The sequence below is a fragment of the Vitis riparia genome, chromosome 19 (assembly GCF_004353265.1).
Source record: "Vitis riparia cultivar Riparia Gloire de Montpellier isolate 1030 chromosome 19, EGFV_Vit.rip_1.0, whole genome shotgun sequence".
NCBI classification, from domain to species: Eukaryota; Viridiplantae; Streptophyta; class Magnoliopsida; order Vitales; family Vitaceae; genus Vitis; species Vitis riparia.
Window position 1 is genome coordinate 10,450,648 of NC_048449.1, and position 21,412 is coordinate 10,472,059.

The window sequence follows — 21,412 nt, forward strand, 5'->3', positions numbered from 1 at the left end:
GTGAGTTAATAACTTAATTTAAATCATTAAATAAATTAAGTATGTTTGGTAAAATAACTTAATGGTATGACTTAAAGTAAAATATAACTTTAATTAATAAGTTCATATTTTTACTCACATTTATCCTAATTACCTCTATGATTTCCTTTGCTATTCCACGACTTCCACTGTTACTCAATCTCTTTTGTCTTAATTCTAACTTATTAGGATAAATATGTTACTTTGATGATTTAAAATAAGTTTTAAGTGAATTTTATTGAACAACCTTAATACTTAAAATAAGAATTAAATAATAAGTTTTAGGTTAACAACTTAAATTATTAAGTAGTAAGTATTAAGTTTTACCAAATATCTCATTTGTATCAAACTTATTTATTTGTGACAATTATTTGTTGTGGGGTTTGTTTCATGTCTTTTTTTTTTTTCTTTCTAAGATGGTTTCTTTTCCTTGTTTCTTTTTTTTCTTTTTCTTTTTCTTTTTTATCTTTTTTAATTGCCTCTTTGGGTTATTTGATTACATGCATTTTTGGGTGCAATTTCTTGTGTTGTTCATTAGTGGGCTTCTTTATTATGTACAACTGTAAAGTCCAGTAGTGAGTATAGTAGTCTTTATCCTTGCCTTTTTGTGAGCTATTATTTCAGAACAATTCTCCAAAATTTGGGACCAGACCCAGATATATTCCATACGATGAATGGTGTTTGTTTTCTGTACCTTTGAAAAATTTATTTATTCTCACATAGGACAGGGTGGCTTCTGATGACGACTTCTTGCATGTATCACTGTGTTTGCGTTGCAGCAAAGTTAGATTCGTATCGAATTTCAAAACTGAAAAACGAATGGACTTTTCTCCCAGAAGCTGCCATCACATGGCTGATAGCTACGACCTAATTAATTGTAGTTAAAAATTAAAGGTCTAAACGCTGTGTTCGGAATTGACCTACAAAATTTCTTCTTTTCACACGGTATTTAAACTGTAGAATTTTGGAATTGCATTTAAGAATTCAAATGAGATCCTTCTAATATGCTGTATTAACCTAGTCAACTGTTTATCGTGCGCCACGAAAGCACGTGCTTCTCTCCAACAGTGTCCTAATTATATTGCAGGTTGATCCTTGTGCCCCTTAGTAGCTGACTTTGGAGGGAATCCGGAATATCCTAAGATTTACTTAATGGAGCGGCAGCAGGCGGCTACTGGTGCACTTGGGCTATCCGCAGACTTTGATGCTAGTCTTCCAAAAATCACTGTTAGTTTATTGTCCTTTATCATTTGTGAAGTTGAAAATCTAGCAATTAACCACCATCGATTAACATAGAGCCTCAGAACTAATACAATTTATAATGTTAATTACCCAAAAAAAAGGGCCATTTGCAGATGTAGTTAGCCCTAGCTCATTTATGCAGAATATTGCAACAAAGGCATCAACAGTTGTCTTGGAGCTCTTAGCAATTAGATGGAGGTTCTAGCCTTCCTTTTAATGAAAAAATGAGACAGCATTATAAAAAATGATTTGATATTGGGTGTTCATCAGTCTAATAAATGGAGATGGATTTAGGATACTTATGATGTTGGCCTGACTAATTAATTTGCTAGTTTGCTTTCTTAATGAATTCAGACCTTTATTAAGAGAATTGCAATCTCCGTTACTCGGAACATCCAAAGAGAGAAACAAGGTCTAATTGAAGAACAAGAAAGGTACAACTTATTAATAGGCCGGGCATGATCCATGCTAAACCTCACATGATGGAGCAATTAGGTTCATCTGCATAGCCCATGCTAGCAATAAAAACATGTTGGCTTTGACAACAATTATTCTGATCTGGCTTTGGCTTTTCATCACCGCCGTTTTCCTTTACTTCTTCCACGCTTACAAGAGTCGCATACCCAAGCTTCTTCCTCAGACAGCAGGTCAAGCTAGCTGAATCAACTCCGTCTCCAATCACCACAACCCGATCCTTTTCAGCTCCTTCTATAGCCACAGAGATCACACCTGTCACATAATCACAAAAGCCCAAAAATCGATCGACTGGGACTATGAATAAATGATTTGAAATAACAAGGCTTTATACTTTCTGTGAACTTCTTGTGGAAAGAAAAATAGTGTTGAAATGTGTATCATACCTTCTTCAACTGCAGCAATCTTCATGGCTTTGGTTCTGCATTTGTCACAGTTCATTTGCACTTTCACAATTATCTTTTGCTACACCATCACACAAGGAACATATCCAAATCTGTTATAGCTATAATTTCATATGCTTCTTTTTGGATCCAGCTAGAACAGATTAAGCTACACAATAAACAAAAAGCATCAATGGAGTTCCAGATCAAAAGGCTCACCTTCATGTTTTTCACTAGGCGAACACAAGGCAGCCTTTTTGAGTCTCAGACTGAATCTCTATCAACTCAATTGGCAATGATGAAGAAGGGGAAGAGACCGACTTCCTAAATATGAGAGGTTCAGGGCAAAATTCTTCTGTTTGACTTCGAATACAACCAGATCTATACAATAATAACTACTGAGATTAGATGATTTGTATTTAACCATGTCAACGCTGCGGTCTATAGACCAAGTCAAATATTAATCCAGCATGCAGCATGTAGCATGTGCAAGGAATTTTTAAGCCAATTATTGGTATGTTCTTGATTTTCGGCGCCAGCTTGCAATTCATGAAAACTCAATGGCCAATGACTTTTATCAAGAAAATCAAACTTACCAGAACCTAAATTAATTGAACTTCTTTAACTACCAAAATCTTTTGCATATTTCTGCAATCCATCTTCTACATTTGTAGAGCGGATTCTTTTTTTATTTTCGGAAAATTTAAGGAAAAGAAAATAAGGAAAAAAAGAATAAGTAAAGTTAAAAATAGATTTAAAGTTGATAAATTATTTTTATATATTATTTTAAATTCATTTCATTTATTTTAATTTTCCCACATAAAAAAATATTTTGAAAATATATAAATTTAACTAATTTTAGTTTTATTTAATATTTTTTTCTATTTTTAATTTGATAATAAAAGATGAAAAAATCATTTCCTTTAATTATTTTTTCTTAATTCCTTTAATACTTTCAAGAACCAACAAAAACCTTAGCAAACCTTTTGATGTCTCCAAAAGAGTTTCACATCTTACTTGTAATTTCTTAAATCTCTAGATGCGTATTTCCATGTAGAGCACAACGGAGCACAGCTGCATTTCGACTGAGGAATGGCAACAGAGAACCAATCAACATATGAACCTCCAAATGTTGTGTTTTACTACAGAGCCTACTAGAAAGCACTGTTTTTTTTTTTTTTTTACTTAAATTTAAATAAAAATTAATTTAACTTAATTTTATATACATATATAAATATTAAGTTATTTATTTATTTAATATTTTATTTTTATTAAACATTAAGCATTAATAAGATGAGAGTCATGTTAAGATTATCTGTAGACCCATATGGGCTCGTTTTCATTTTATTTTCTGCAGCCCATTCTTTGTGGAGGGCTCTCAGCAAGCCACATGTCGCCTCCTTGGTGGCTGGTAGGGAATCAGGTAGTGGAGTTAAGGGACCAATCAGAATTGGACACCTGTAAAGGAGATTCTGGAAAAACCTGTAGGCCGTTATTTGGGAGGTGGTGTTTTCGTTGCTGCAGAGGAGGAATGGAGGAGAGAGAGGATATTCTGGCAGAGAGGAGGAGGTGCGTTTGGAGACGGGTGCTGGGCAGGAGATATTTTCGGAATTCTTTCTTGAGGGGCAAGTTGAGACGAGGAGATAGGTGCGTTTTGGGACGTGTTGCTCTGGAGATATTTTGAGGGTGAGTTTCTTTCTTGGCCGCAAGAGAGCCAGACGGGAAGGGGAGATTCTTTCTGGAAGGACAAGCTAGAGGTTAGAGAGGGAAGAAGCAGACTGGTTTCCTGGAGATAGCTGAGAGGGAAAACAAGAAGAGAGGTGAGAGTTTGCAGCTTGCTGGGAACCAAGTGATTTTGCTGAAAGGGTGACATTCAGGTTTGATCATCTCCCGCTTTAGGTTTTTCACTTTTACAATCATACTTTACTCATTGCTGAGGTTTGAATGCTTGTTTTTTTTTACTACCTAAGATGTTAAGCTTGTTTTTCATTTCTGTTTGCCTGATCTCTGTTTCTTCCCCCATGAGTTGTATGATGATTGTGTTATCTGTTTGCATTTTGAGACCATTCAAACTTTCCCACCAGGTTTTTTTCTTAGCTTTTTTATTTTCATGAAATGGAGTTGGGTTTAACGGTATCCTCCCTTATGCATGCTCTGTTTTACTTCATGGTGTCCTCTGTTTCTGGTTCTTCTTGGGTGATTAGATACCATGTTTTGGGTTAATTGTTTGAATGAGGCTGTATCTGAGAAGACTCAACGTCAGAGTTTTGGGATATTTGTCATGTTTGTATGTTAGGTGAGTTGAAGGTTATCCAGCAAGTATGGCATGAAGAAGATCAGTTCTTAACAGGATGTGATGTTGCTTATCTTGATGGAGAAGACGAAAATAACATAGTCCAGTGAAGAAATCCATTCCAATGTCATCTCCACTCCGATCAGATGTTGAAAGAGGAACCTCTCCAGATTGATGATAGAACGTTTCCTTCTCAAATGTCAGAATTCTGGGTATAGAAGGTACTCCGTGACGTATGGCCAAGAAATTGGCGAACATGCTGCCTTTAATTCAAGGAAATGAGATTCCCCTGAATTCGCATTATGAAAGGATAAAAAGTCTGGTGAGCCAAGTTGAGACAGCTTATGGAGTTTTAGAGAGAAGCTAAAGAGAGAAAGACTCTGAAGAGACCAGCGTTTGTGTTTTGTGTTTGTGTGTGGAGACCACGACTGCCCCCACCACTGCTAGCTGACTAGAGAGCCTAGAGAGAGACTCGTCCTCGAATCCACAATTCTAGAGAAAGAGGGACGCCTCCGAATCCTAAGGAGAGAAGGAAAGAAGCTGAGTCGAGTTCTTGTTTTTGGGCTTGGTGTTTTCAAACTGATAGAGGGAGTTTAGGTGGGGTGTAATTTGCTCATCTGTTGCTGTCTTTGGATGAGTTGAAGATCGGGATCGGTTTGTTGGAATCCATGACTGCATCGGTTAATATAGTTGTAGGTTCTCATGTATGGGTTGAAGATCCAGTGGATGCATGGATTGATGGTGAAGTTTCTAGGATCAATGGTCTTGAGGTTCATGTTCATACCACAAAAGGAAAAACAGTTGTTGCGAATATGTCTAAGGTGTTCCAAAGGATACTGGATCTCCACCTGGAGGTGTAGATTACTTGACGAAGCTTTCATATTTGCATGAACCTGGGGTTCAGCAAAACTTGGCCGCAAGATATGAACTTAATGAGATTTATACGTACACTGGAAACATCTTAATTGTAATAAATCCTTTTCAAAGATTGCCGCATCTGTATGACACCCACATGATGGAACAATATAAGGGAGCGGGTTTTGGGGAGCTCAGTCCTCATGTGTTTGCTGTTGCAGATGTTGCATACAGGGCAATGATTAATGAAGGAAATGAGATAGATTCCTCAGTCATCAAGGATGAACAGTCCAGATTCCATCATAACAATGACGACCCCATCAAACCATACCACTCACCAAACCATCCTTGCCTTCATATTTCTTTCATACCCATTTCTTCCACTACCTGTGATTTTACTCTAACCCACTCCATGCTCATGATCATTCTCATTTCCTCACATCCTCATTCATACCCACCATACCCACTACCGTTCATACTCACCATTTTTCCATTTTCCTTATCTATCATACCCGCTTCTTCCCACCACCCGTTCCACCAATAATACTCACTCCCAACCCACTTCCAGTCTCTTTCCTTTCATTTTCCATGAACGTAAATCCCATGCAAAATATCACTCATGTTTTATTCCTCTTCTCATCCTTTGTACTAACCAAAAACCCAATCACCTGGACCACTCACCCGACACCATTCAACTTTGATCCCTCCGTGTTACCAGTACCTCTTCCCCATTCTCCTTGCCACACACTCCAACCTTATACACCCATTTTGAGACCGAAATATTCTCTTGTTTGATGATGGAGTTCTGCCCAGGAGGTGATTTACACACACTTAGGCAGAGGCAACCTGGGAAGCATTTTTCTGAGCAAGTTGTAAAGTTCTATGTAGCAGAGGTTCTTCTTGCTTTTAAATGCCTTCACATGCTCGGGATTGTTTATCGTGGCCTGGAACCAGAGACTGTCCTTGTGAGGGAAGATGGGCACATTATGCTTTTTGATTTTGACCTCTCTCTCCGGCACGCTGTCAGCCCGACACTGGTCAAGTCCCCTTCTTTTGGCACCAAATCCTTACGAAAGGATCCAGTATATGGTGTCCGACCTACATGCATTGAACCTTCTTAGATTCAGTCATCCTATGTGGCCCCAACAGCATGTTTTTCCCCTCGCCTATTTTCAACTAAATCCAAAAAGGTCCGGAAACCCAAGAATGAAATTGGAAACTAAGTGAGCCCATTGCCAGAGCTCATTGCAGAGCCAACTGGGGCTCACCCGATGTCATTTGTGAAGGCGCACGAGTATATATGCACCTGAAATCATCAAGGGTGAAGGTCATGGCAGTGCAGCGGACTGGTGGACCTTTGGAATTTTTAAATATGAGCTACTCTTTGGTAAGACTCCTTTTTAAAGGATTCGGGACTCTGAACCCCTTGCAAGACTTTCAGTTGCTACACAATGCTACCTTTTGCAACAATGGATAATAGCAAGACGCCAATGTGGAGGGGCTTCTCAGCATGGCGCGCTTCTCAGTCGTGATTCGGCCATCAGGTCGCATTTCTTGGTACTTCTGGAACGGAAACGAAAGTCGTCTATAGTTAGTCCTTGTAGACAGGAGGGCTTCATCATAGTGTTTGAATTTTGATGATGGGTTGAATAATCTGTTCGCATTGTGTAGCTCTGCTGCTAGGGACCTCTTTTATTCCTCAGAAAGTGAGTGGGAATTATACAAATTATGTGAAGCGGAAGTTTCTGCATCGGGTCTTCAGGTCCGCGTTTCAGGTCCTTGCTACACAGGCAATGTTTCAGGCAATGGAAGCTGAACACTCTAGATTCATCTCATCTGCTGCTGCCCTGAACTGGGTCTTGAAGAATGGTCTTGGACATTTATTGTAGGTGTATCTACACAGCAAGTCTTGCATCCGCTTTTGATACCAAACTAAAGTGGGTAACCTTGGTGGAATTTCAGCAAAGACACAGATCCGAATGGTTGACGGATCAAGTTTAAATCCATTTGAGAACGAGAACAAAGACTTTGATGTCACCCATCCTATTACAGCAGAGGAAGCGGTGTCGAAGGTCAATTCATCATCGCATGGAAATTGGCTAAGGTGATATTACCAGGAGTTCTGGGTTTGAAGATACAGCATGAAAATTTGATTCACCTTTGGCTTCTGGAAGTTATGGAGCCCAGACAAGTGTTCCTCATAATGGGTACGTCAATGGGGTGGTGAAACATGTGGATGGCCAGCTCATATAGAAAGCTCAAGTGATTCAGTTGAAGATAGACTATTGATACAGAAAACATAGTGATACTCCGAGATTCACACCTATATGGTCTGCATTCTCCATTTTTGTCATTTATGCATGGACTGCATATGGCCACCTTTGACCCAAGTGCTATTTCCCATTTTACCATATTGGACTTTTTAAAATAATTTTCTAAATATTTTCCTTCAAATAAATTTCTGGGTTATATTTTCTAAATAGTACCAACTCCAAGTCTTTTTTTTTTCATCCTTAGAGTTTCAGGTCTTAAAAGTCTCATTTTCAATAAAATTTTGCTACTATTTTTCTTTCTGGCAAGTAACTTTCATAACTCCTTTGATTTTTTTTAATCGTTTTAAAATAAGGAAGGATTAATTATGTAATTCCAAGTGATGGAATTTATGGAATTAATTCATAAAAAAATAAATTGGACTATGGTGGGGTTCGACATCAAATAAATTTTCTTTAAAATAAAAATAGATTTGAATGAAATGTCATGCATACTATTGATGGTTATTTATCTTGTTTGGTGATATGAGCGACATATTTTATATTCATTAATTGTGCACTAACCCCGTTTCTTGATAGCGCATGGTGGCTCGTTGCCCAGGTACGCATCCTTTCCCATTCTGGTAATTCTCTATGCATGTTTTGATTCTCATATGGGCATGATAGTTTCGGGTATTCATTGATTTCCTCATCAATTGTCATGTTAACTTCATTTTATTAGTAAAGACTCGTTCTTAGGGATTTAGAGGGTGCTACGGTCTTTACTGTACCTTCCCAATGAGTAACCTGACCCCCGAACCCGATCCGGTTTTTCACAGACCACCTTTTCCAAAATAAGGAGTCACACTAAGGGTTTTTCTTTCTTATTTTGTTTACCTTTTTAAAAATAAAATAAAAATAAGTGGCGACTCCAAGTCATTTTCTAATAAATAAAATCATTTTTTCAAATAAAAATCGAGCTCGCCATCGAGTGGAAAACGTAAGAGTCGAAGTACGAGGTCCACATTATGTTGTGCCGCTTAAATGTACTTTGTCTAGCTAATTATTCTTCCATAATTAGGGTGCATTAGGTGGTCCACTTTAATTGAGGCTTTAAGCTTATCTGAGGTACCCAAAATTAATGCTATCCCACTACTCTCTACTTAAGCCTTGGGCCACGTTATTATGGTGTAGACCCCAAAGTTTGTCCCAATTTTATTTTTACATTAATTTTAGGTTTAATTTTAAATCTCGATTACATGTGTTATTTTAGGCTCACTCACTCTTTAATTTTTTATCTTTATTAATTTGTAAATTATTATTTTTTTATATTTTATTTATTATTATCATTATTATTATTATGTTTATTTTATTATTATTATTATTATTATTATTATTATTATTATTATATTATTATTATATTATATTTTTATTTTATTTATTAATTTTCTATTTTATTATTTTATTTTTTCTCTCTCCTCTCTCTTACTTTTTTCTTCCCCACCTACCTTCACCTACCCACTCCTTCTCTCTCTCCTCCCACACCACCGGCCACCATCAAAATCTCTCGTTATTTTATTTTATTTTTTATTTTTCTTTATTCTCTTTTCATTTTCCCCCCCCATTTTCCCTTCTCACGCAGGACCCCTCTATTCTCCTTCCCCCAACTCTCCAACCCTTTTCTCTGCCAAAAGACACCCACACGGCTGGATTTTTTTTTGGTTGGCTCCCTATGTTTTTTTCTTCTTTTTTCTCTCCCCCAAGAGAACACACCCGACGGCCATCTCCCCAGCTCCGTCCTTCCATTTTTTTTTTTTTTTTCCCTTCCCAACAGCACATGCCGACCCATTCTTTCCTCCCATCTCTTCTTCCCCCCAACTCATTTCTTCCATTTTCATTTTCATTTATTCATTTACTATTATTATTATTTTCTCTTTCCCTCCTTAAACTCTCACACAGTCGGCGGCGTGACGCCGGTGCCTTTTCCGGCCCCCTTCCATCCCCATTTTCTCCCATTTTATTTATTTATTTATTTTTATTTATCTTTATTCTATTTTATTTTTGTTTCCAAAAAGCTATCCACTGCCGCCGGCAAGGTCACCGGCCGGTCACCGCCGGCGAGCCCCAGTCGGCCGGCGATCTCCTCCATTTTTCTCTCATCTCTCACTTTCCCGTATCACTCATTTTCCCTTATTATTATTATTATTATTTTATTTTATTTTAATAGTAATTGTTGTTTGTAAAATTTGGACTGTTGAATTAATATGAAATTTAGGGTTAATTTGTTGTTGGTAGATTAATATGTAATTTGGTTTAATTTATTGTTAGTGAATTAATTTGAAATTTGTTAATTTGGATTTGTGGGTATATTGCATTTGGTGATTAATTTGGAATATTTGGATTATATCAATTACATACTGTTTATTTGGACTTGAGCCTATTGTTAATTTATTATTTATTTGGGCTCGTTGGATTGAACTTAATACATTATTACCTTTGGCTATATATATTATTAACGTGGGTGTGGACCCCGCATTTCGGCTCATGCGTTTCCCACTCGATGGCAAGCTCGATTTTTACTTGAAAAATTGATTTGTTGATTAAAAATGACTTGGAGTCGCCACTTATTTTTGTTTTATTTTTAAAGGGTAAACAAAATAAGAAATAAAAACCCTAAGTGTGACTCCTTATTTTGGAAAAGGTGGTCTGTGAAAAATCGGATCGGGTTCGGGAGTGAGGTTACTTATTGGGAAGGTACAGTAAAGACCATAGCACCCCTCTAAGTCCCTAAAGTCGGGTCTCTACTAATAAAATGAAGCTGACGTGGCAATTTACGAGTAAATCAATGGATACTCAAATCGATTAGGCGCATATGGGAATTGAAACATGCAATAGAGAATGAGCAGAATAGGAATGGATGCGTACCTGGGCCACGAACGAACAGTACGCTATCATAGGAATGGAATCAGTGCACAATTAAGAAATAATCTCATGCATGTCGGAGAACGGGATGTATGATAATCCAATCAATCAATCATAAAGTCACCCATGTTGGGCCCCCACCAAAACCTGTTTATTTAACATGACTTAATGTCACAGATTCCATTATTCTGGAATTATGGAAAATTCGTTCACGCTTACTAAAACCAAAAGGAGTAGACGATCGTTTGAAAGCCAGAGCAGAATTAAAACTATTTGGGAGAAAATTAGATTTTTGAAATTTAATTGAAAAATTGGAATATCAAAGATCACTAGAAAATTGGAGTTTTAGAGTTTATTTGGAGATCAGACTTTTAGAGATTGAATGTGAGAATGAGAATTTTTAGAAATTGAATTTAAAAGAGGTTGAAATTTTGAAAACAATTTGAGGGTTCGGGATCTTAAAGAAAGATTAAGTTGCGAAAATTGGAACTTTGGGAGTTAAATTTTGAAAGAAATCAGAATTGAAAATTATTTGAGAAGTAGAGATTATGAAAATTGGATTCTAAAAATTGGAAAGCTTGGAAATCATTCGAAGGCAGAATTTTTAGAAATAATGGATAAAATAATAGTGATAATGATAATAATAAGTAACGGGATAAATACGAGAACTGGAGCATGGGAAACTGATAATTAAGTTCGGAAATTAGAGAATTGGAATTTCAGAGAACTAAATTTGGAAATTGGAATTTTGAGGAACTATTTAAAGACGGGATTTTAAATAAATGAATAAGTGAATAGATAAATGAATGGAATAATGATGATGAAGTAATAAAGGTCAGGTAAATAACTACGAAAGATGGAATTTTTAGAGATTGGAGATTAAACTTAGAGATTGAAAATTTAAGAAAATTATTTAGAGATGAGATCTTTAATATAGAAATGAGTGGATAAATAAATAGATGGGATAACATTAATAACGAAAATAATCATTAAACAGCTGAATATGAACAGTGGGGTTTTTGATATTGGAAATTAAATTTGGGAGTCGGGTTATGAAGAATTGAACTTTAATGATTGGAATAAATAAATAAATATGGAATAATAATGCTAAATAACAGAAATAATATTTAAACAAACAAAAAATGAATAGTGGAATTTTTGAGATTGAAAATTAAATTAGGACGTTGGATTTTTGAAGAATTGGACTTTAATAATCGAAATAATAAATAAATATGGGGTAATAATACTAATTAACGAAACCAATATTTAAACGAGTAAAAATGAATAGTGGAATTTTTGAGATTGAATATTAAATTAGGAAGTCAGATTTTTGAATAACTGAACTTGAATGATTTGAATTTTTAAAAGAAATAATTAAATAAATATGGAATAATAATAATAATAATAATAAATATTTAAGCAGATGAAAGTGAATAGTGGAATTTTTGAGACTGAATATTAAATTTGGAAGTTAGATTTTGAAGAATTGAATTTTAATGATTGAAATTTTTAAATAAATAAATATGGAATGATAATACTAATTAACGAAAATAATATTTAAACGAATAAAGGTGAATAGTGGAATTTTTGAGATGGAAAATTAAATTTGGACATCGGGTTTTCGAAGAATTGGACTTTAATGAATGAAATTTTTAAAAGAAAATAAATAAATAAATATGGAATAATAATAATAATAATTAACAAACATAATGTTTAAATAAATGAATGGAATTTTTGAGATTGAAAATTTGAAGAGTAATTTAGAAGATGGGATTTTGAATAGATGGAGTGAACTAATAAGTGAATTGAATAATAAAAATAATAATGATTGGATGGATAGTTACGAAAATAGGAATTTTGAGAGTTGAAATTGAATTTAGAGATATGAAAAATGGTTTAAGGATGGAATTTTTAAAAGTAAATAAATAAAATAATAATAATAACAAAATATTAAGGATTAAATAAATAAATGTAGAAATTGGAATTCCGGAAATTATAAATCGAATTTGGAGATCGGGATTTTGAAGAATTATTTAAAAACGAAAATAAATAAATAATGAAAATAATGTTGATTAAATAAAGAAAAGTGAAAATTAGAATTTTGAAAATTAAAATTTTTGAAATTAGAAAATTTGAAAATTAGATTTAAAAGAAATAGGAATTTCAAAAATTTATTTAAGGGTGGTATTTTAAAAAAAAAATAAGAAAATAAATTTGGAATGTCGGGATTTTCAGAAGATTAAATTTAAAAATTTGAATCCTAGAATATTAAATTTAAAATCAAAACCTTAGAAAACTATTTTGAGAATTAAATTGAAAGAAAAATAAAATAAAATAAAATAAAGAATAATAATAATAATAATAATAACAATGATAATAATAAATAGATAAAATAAAAATTTAGAGTTTCGGATCATTGAACTTCAAGACTTAAAATTTGATAAACTGAATTGACCTGACACCATTTATATTAAAACAAAAAAAAAATCCAAAGGCTGCCATCAACTTATAAGTCTACCACTACCACCTTTCTCTCTCATACTAGCTAGCTAGTGCAGACCTAATGCATGGCTATCACCCAATCTAGTCAAGCTTTAGACCACACAATCCACAAATTCATCAAGCAACCTTACACGTCTTGTTGAGGCAGGGACAAGTTCTTGCAAAGCTTTCACTCTTCCTGCTATCCTCTCTCTACGTAACCGCCCAACAACGCTGTGAGGGTCAGTGACTTGTCCACGCCAAGCACGCATCCTTGGGCGAGTAGCAGGTAGGTGTAGTGCAGCAATAATTCAGATAGGAGTTGGCTGGCCGTGAAAAGCTTGGTGGATCTGAGGAACGACGAGTCGAAATGAAAGAGACGGTGCATGTCCATATGCCGAAAATGAACCATCCAAATGCATCGACTCTCTCTCGCTCCTCCTTGAAAAAATTCTGGCATCAACGTCACCTTGAAAACCTCCCGTCACTTCCCAGCGCCACCTATGTCGTTGTAATCCCGGTCTCCAAGCTCAGGCCTAACGGAAAGACCGACTCTTGGAAGCCGCCTCCGATGAAGTCACTGGCGTAACCTTTAGGCAGGTTGGTGGCCATGGCTGATGAATGGACGGGAACGGAAAAAAGATTTTCCGGCGAGAAGCAAAGAAAAGATAAGGACGGTTTTCGAGTTTAGCAGAAAGGTCAAATGGTTGGAGAAAGAGGTCAAAAGGAGGTCATTCGATGAATCGGAAAGAGACGTTTGAGAAGAGAAACAAAAATGAACCCGTGAAATCCACATTCAGATCAAAATAGGAGAGAAAAGCAATGCAACATTACATCCATACTCACACAATCAAACAATGCTTAGAATGTGGCAAAAAGAATGAAAATAATAATGATAATAATAATAATAATATAGAGTGACAAATAAGAGTGAGCTCAAAAGCTACAGCAAACATACCTGGAAGTACTCCCCTTCAATCGGAATCCTTGAGCTCCAGGCTGCTCTCCGTTTTCGCCTTCAAAAACCTCCTCTCTTTTTTCCCCTGTTTTCTCCCTTAGTTCCTCTCTGGATCCCCCCTTTTTTCCTCTGTTGATGTCTTCTTCAGCAAGCCAAACCTCCATTTCCTGTTCACGTCCCATCTGGCCGCCCCATCCGCTTAATTCCCGGGGTGGTCAGAAGATTATATACAAAAAAAAAAAAAAAAAACTCCGCTCTCTTCTCTCTCCCGAGGGGTCTACAGTGGGTTTGTTAATTGGATATTTGTTTGGACTTATTAGATTGGGCTTGATATATTATTTCTTTTGACCATGTATATTTTTTTTATGTGGGCTTGTTAATTGATGTGAATTTTGGGGCTTATAATGTAAGTGAGATTTGTTGGATTATTTGAATATTTTATATGGGCTTGGCCAATTTGAATTATTTAATTGGGAGAATTATCTTTTGGGGGTAGATAAGCCCCCAAATTAACAAAAGGTCCATATAACTCTTCAAATTGAGTTGAAGGATATGAAATAGTAACGGACAAATATACCCTTTAAGAACACATATAAAATATTTTATAAAATTAAGTTAAATAATTTTTTTCAATAATTTTTTTCAAAAATACTAAATTAAATAAAAGTAGTTTTCAAAAATATTAAATTAAATAATTTTTTTTTCAAAAATATTAAATTAAAATTTTTTTTTCAAAATATTAAATTAAATTTTTTTTCAAAAATATTAAATTAAATTAAAGTATTTAAAAAATATTAAATTAAATTAAAGTATTTAAAAAAATATTAAATTAAATTTTTTTTAAATATTAAATTAAATAAATTTATTTTTAAAAAATATTAAATTAAATAAATTTATTTTTAAAAATATTAAATTAAATAAAAGTATTTTAAAAAATATTAAATTACATAAAAGTATTTTAAAAAATATTAAATTAAATAAAAAATATTAAATTAAATAAAAGTATTTTTCAAAAATATTAATTTTTTTCTCAAAATCAACAAAGGGCATTTTTGAAAATACTGAAGGATGATATCCTTCAACTCAATTTCCATACTTTCATTGGGTCTTGGGCTCAATTTGAAGAGTTACATGAACCTTTTGTTAATTTGGGGGCCCATCTACCCCCAAAACATAATTCTCCCTATTTAATTTGGACATGGGACAATTGTGGTGTATATTAAATTAGGCTTAGATTATGGAATATTAAATTTAGGCCCAGTAGAATTTATTTTAATTTATCCAATTTTAGGTTTGGTTGATTGTGTTTGTATTTTTGGTTATTAGTTTGGATGTTCTAGGTAAAGACCTATAGTAATTTGGGCTTATTTTAATTGGCAAAATTTATGGGACTAATTTGAAATTGGAATTTGGGTTTCAATATTTGTTTGTGATTTTGTATATCTCTGGATATATTTACATTTGTGCTATTCTTGTTAAAAACAATTTTTTTGGAATTTTCTAAAATCATTTTTCTGAATTTTTATTAATAAAAAACTTTCTTTTATTAAGAAGAATATTTTAGAATCATTATTTTATTGAAACATATTTATTGAATTATTCCTCTTATTTAAACACAATTTTTGGTTTTTTTTATATTCAATTATGTATGGAACGAGTAACCAATAGAAACGAATATTTATAGGAACCAATAGAAATAAAACTAAATAGAAGTGGGAAATAAATATGTACCCCAACAAGCCTACAACAAGTTCAATGCCCCATAGCCTTCTTGAGTCTCATTTCCTTCCATGAAATTCCATTCTTCACGCTCAACCAACAAAATGCCAATAGTAGAATGGGTCCATACAAAGTAAAAATAACCAAAATGTAAATATCCAAAAATGCACAAAGTCCAAAATAGATATTCAAGCCCAAATTCAAACTTCAAATTAGTACAATAAATTTCACCAGTTAAAAAGAGCCCAAATTAGCAAATTGAATCCAACAGAAATATCACACATGTCAAAGTCCAAAATTTTCAAATTAATAACCAAAATATAAGCATAATCAACCAAGTCCAAAATATAAAAAATCAAAATAAATTCAATTAGGCCTAAATTTAATGTCCCAAAATCAAAACTTAATTTAATATGCAAACCAAATCCACAACCAAAATAAACTCAATTTAATATCCAAACCCAAAATAACATTCAAAATACATGTCTCATGCCAAATTAAATAATTCAAATGGGTAAAATCCATATCAATTATAAATCCATCCAACAAATGAGCCCAAATTCCATATTAACTCACCAAAGTCCAAATTTCATATTAATTAACCAATTCAAATCTCACAAACAGCAATTACAATTAAAATAAAAAAATAAAATAAAATAAAGCAAAATAAACTTATATTTTTTTTTTGGAGACATTGGACGGAAGATTGGGGGCGGTTGTGTGTTGAGAGAGGGAAAATAAATTAAAAATAAAGATAAAAAATAAATTAATAAAAAAATAGAGAAAGAGAGAGAGGGAGATGAGGGGGCATCAAAAATGGCGCCGACATCACACAGCTGGTAGTGGTGATGGTGACGGTGACAGCCGACAGTGGAAGATGGTGTGATGAGGGGAAAAGGGAGAAAAGACAAAGAAGAGAAAGGAAGAGAGAAAAAAGGAATAAAAGAAAGAAAAGAAAATGAAAGAAGGGAGAGGAGAGCGGGAAGGGCATGTGGTAGTGTCCTTGTGAGTATCAATGTGGAGAAAAGAAGAAGAGAAGGAAAAAATGGGGGAGGAAAAAGGAAAATAAAAGGAAAAGGAGAAGAGAGAGAAGATGGAAGAAAGGAGGAGAGGGATGGGTCCTTGACTAGGAGAGATGGTACAAAATAAAAGAAAGAAAATAAAAAGAAAAAAAGTAAAATAAAATAAAAATAAAACAAAACATAGTGCAAAATAAAAATAAAACAAAACAATAAGAATTAAAATTTAAAAAGTAGAAGTGGGTCAAAACATGCAAATGTAACTGAGTTTGAAATCTAAGGATAAAATTGGACTCAAAATCAAAGTAAAAAAAACTTGGGACAAATTTTGGGGTTTATAATAATATGATATTATTTTTTTAGGTCTCTAAATGATGTTAGGTATATTATAGTAAATATGACATACAAAGTTCTTTATTCTATATAAATCATCTTGTATATTGCATTCAACTTTCATATCCTTAATATTATTTATAAGAATAAGTTGATGATGATTTTATAAAAGCAAATATTAAGAATTTGTTTGGTTTCCAAAAATGCTAGGGAAAGAAAAAAAAAATGTTAAGGAAAATGGTTTTCTCATATTTGGTTTTACCATAAAAAAAAATCAAATATAATTAAAATTAATTTGAAATTTATATATTTTAAAGTTATTTAATCTTGTTATAATAGAAAGATATAAGTAAAAAGAGTTTGAAGAAACCTATAAAAATAATTTATTAAATTTAAACATATTTTTGTTTTCCTTTACTTTTCTTTTCTTTTACTTTTCCTCTCTATTTTATTTCCTTTGCATTTTCCCTCAAAATTTTCAATACCCAATATAGCCTAAAAGAAAAATAAGGTGAAGCACTATATCAATTTTCAATTTTCTATCTTTCTCTATATATATATAAAGGTTTTCATAGTGCCAAATTATTAATATTTTTATATCATATCAACATACTAATTAATGTGAGATTATATAGAGGATGATACTTCATTCAAAATTATCTTGTCAAATATATCAAAGCAAAGAAATAAAACTAATAAGGAAAAGGGAAAATTAAAATATTGATTGTGTAAATAACTAATCGTTTTTATTTAAATAAAATTTTAATGGGTTTTTGAAATAAAAGTATTTGTTCAACTTTTATTTTTATCATATCAATTTGAGATTGAAGACATTTTTATTATTTTGATATTAGGAAATGAAAATATATTTATAATATATTGGATTTTAAATTATGGTCTTTTATCCTAATTGTTCCAAAATCCTAGAAAACAAGAAATATAACATGGTGTATATCACACCAAGAAAATAAAACTAATAAGGAAAAGGGAAACTTAAAACTTGAGTTTGTGAATAGATAATTATGTTTTATTTAAAGAATGTTCTAATGTTTTCCTGGAAAAAAAAAACATTCAATCTATATTGATATTCATCATATCAATTTTAGATAGAAAATATTTTCCATTACTTTGATATTGTGAAATGAAAATACATTTATATTGAATTTTAAATTATACTTTTCTATCCTATTTTTTTTTTTCCAAAATCCTAGAAGAAAAATATGGAATGAAGTGTTTGGTTGAATATATGAGAAGATTCTATGCTTATCCCTTTTCTTTATTACTTTCATATCTATTATTTTATTATTTGATATAAAAATTTTAATATTTTTTTATATAAATATTATTTCACACCTAATCATCATGTAGTGAGTTAATTAGTAAAAGAACTAATAAAGCAACAAATAAAAGTACGTAAATCCAAAGTTAAGAATCATATAAAAAAATAATATTGTCATTATAGAATTACCAAAACAAATTGCTTATATGGTCAAAGAATGAGTGCTTTGGTTGAAAATATTTAAAGATTTTATGCTTATTTTTTCCCTTTATATATATAAACATATTATAATAAGCAATAGATTGTTAAATAATAAATATTTTATTAAATAAATTCAATGTGATATAAAACATGTTATAAGAGTGTTGGAAATGGGTTTGGGTGCCCAAGTGGGCTGACCCAATTTGACCTAATAAATAAAAAGAAATGGGGGAGTAGTTTTTAGGAGTTTTAAAACTACTTAGAAATTGTCGCTATAAATAAATAAATAAAGGATTTAAATCTCTCTCTTACTCACTCTCTCTCTCTCTCTTTGAAGATTGAAAGGACACGATTCTTCTTTTTGGAAAAAAAGTCATTTCTTGAAAAATTTTCGTTTTCTCTATAAAAACGAGGGTAAATGCTCTTATGCTATGAAAAATAGAGTGGTTTTTGTATTTATAGTTCCATTCATGATTTGAAGCATAAAATTTGTTAATGAAGCTACCAATCGAGATTCTTAGGCATCTCAGAAGATAACCCGAAACTTTATTTTCCATTATTGGTATCAAAACACTATTTAGGCAGAAAATGGGCAGACTTTGTTAGTCGATCCACAATTACCCAAATAGCATTATTACCCCCTAAGGTTCTTGGCAACCCTATCACAAAGTCCATGGTAATATATTCCCATTTCCATTCAGGAATAGAAAGTGGTTGTAATGATCCTGCTAGTCGTTGATGCTCAACTTTCACCTGTTGGCACACCAAACACTGAGTCACAAATCTTGCAATATCCCACTTCATACCTGGCCACCAATAATTTTACTTCAAATCTCTATACATCTTCATTCCTCCTGGGCGGATCACAAACTTAGAACAATGAGCTTCCTCCAATAGCTCTCTCCTTAAATCTCCATAATTTGGGACACAAAGTCTAGTCCCAAATCTCAAAATCCCATCATCTGATAAGACAAAGTCAGGTTTACTACCCCTCTTAACTTCCTTCATAAGCTGCACTAATTGCATATCATTCTTTTGTAGGGTCTTAATTCTCCCAACCAAGTCTGGTTGCACTCTAAAGTTCGCCACAAGTGCTCCCGAGTCCAAAACTCTTATATGGACTTGTAAACTCCTCAAATCTTCCAATAATTGCCTCTAACAACCTCTAATAGCTGCTAAGGAACCAAAAGATTTCTTGCTCAAGGCGTTAACCACAACATTTGCCTTCCTTGGGTGATACTGAATTATGCAGTCATAGTCTTTAAGTAGTTCAATCCACCTCATCTGTCTCATATTTAATTCCTTTTGGGAAAATAAATACTTCAAACTCTTATGATCTATGAATATCTCACAAGTTTCACCAAAAAGAAAATGTCTCTAGATCTTAAGTCGAAAAACCACTGTAGCTAACTCCAAATCATGAGTAGGATAATTTCGTTCATAAGGCTTTAATTGTCTAGAAGCATAAACTACAATTTTCTCATGTTGCATAAGAACACAACCCAAACCATGATGAGAGGCATCACTATACACCACAAACCCTCCTGAGCCTGAAGGGATAGTCAAAATAGGAGCTGTCACTAATTTGTTCTTTAACTCTTGGAAACTACGTTCATAATCATTAGACCACTCAAACTTAACCCCTTTCTAAGTCAACTTGGTAAGAGGTAAGGCCATCTTAGAGAACCCCTCAATAAATCGCCTATAATAGCCAGCTAGTCCTAAGAAACTTCGAATCTTGGTCACAGTAATAGGTCTCCTCGAATTTGACACAACATCTACCTTTCCAAGGTTAACAGAGATGTCATCCTTGGTCACCACATGCCCAAGGAAAGAGACTTTCTCTAACCAGAAGTCACACTTCTTTAGTTTAGCATACAATTGCTTATCTCTGAGAGTTTGCAATACAATACTTAAATGGCGCTTATGCTCTTCCCTACTGTTTGAGTACACCAAAATATCATCTATAAAAACCACAACAAACTGATCTAGATAGGGCTTGAATACCCTATTCATTAAGTCCATAAAAGCAGCAGGTGCATTAGTCAAACCAAAAGGCATAACCAAAAACTCATAATGCCCATATCTAGTTCGAAAAGCAGTATAACTGATGATAACCAGACCAAAGATCAATCTTAGAGAACACACATGCACCCTAAAGTTGATCAAACAAATCATCAATCCGAGGAAGGGGATACTTGTTCCTCACCGTCACCTTATTCAACTCTCTATAATCAATGCATAGTCTCATAGATCCATCATTCTTATTTACAAATAAAACAGGAGTTCCCCAAGGTGAAACACTAGGCCTAATGAAGCCCTTATCTAATAACTCCTGAAGTTGAATCTTCAACTCCTTAAGGTCCATAGGTGCCATCTTGTAAGGGGCCTTAGAGATAGGAGTTGTCCCTAGTGCCAAATCAATGGTGAACTCCACCTCCCTCTTTGGTGGCAAGCAAGGTAGATCATATGGAAAGACATCAGGATAGTCCCTTACAATGGGTATGTCTTCCAACTTTAAATCATTTTCCTCATTCACAACATAAGCCAAAAATCCTTGACAATCTTTCCTGAGCAAAGAACTAGCTCGCAAGACTGAGATCATACGCAGTGGTTTGTTCACATTCTTCCCCTCAAAACTAAAATCAGGCTAATCGAGAATGCTAAACATCACTCTTTTCCCAAAACAATCAACAGATGCATGGTATGAAGCTAACCAATCTATCCCCAAAATCACATCAAAATTCTGGAGGTCAAGGAGTACTAAGTCAACTATCATCTCTCTATACCCAATCATCACACAACAAACTCTAAGTATTTTATTAACCACAACAAAATCTCCCAAAGGAGTAGCAAAAAATAAATCAAAGTCCATGTTATCAATCGACATACCCAACAAACCAACAAAAGATATGGAAACAAAAGAGTGCGTTGAACTAGGATCAATTAAGACTCTAGCAAATAAGGTGTGAATTCGAAGAGTACC

At 33.4% G+C, this 21,412-nt stretch overlaps 1 protein-coding gene and 1 pseudogene across 1 annotated transcript; one reads left to right on the forward strand and one right to left on the reverse strand.

Moving 5' to 3' along the window:
• Positions 1 to 1,617: 1,617 nt before the first annotated feature.
• LOC117909496 (heavy metal-associated isoprenylated plant protein 47-like) lies at positions 1,618 to 2,420 on the reverse strand. Its single transcript, XM_034823537.1, has 3 exons — positions 2,337 to 2,420; positions 2,121 to 2,199; positions 1,618 to 1,989 (listed from the first exon to the last, which is right to left on the reverse strand). Exons 1-3 carry the CDS (start codon positions 2,340 to 2,342, stop codon positions 1,736 to 1,738), a joined length of 339 nt encoding a protein of 112 aa, XP_034679428.1. The 5' UTR covers positions 2,343 to 2,420; the 3' UTR covers positions 1,618 to 1,735.
• A 2,225-nt stretch (positions 2,421 to 4,645) lies between these two features.
• On the forward strand, positions 4,646 to 7,007 carry LOC117908179 (annotated as a pseudogene).
• Positions 7,008 to 21,412: the final 14,405 nt, after the last annotated feature.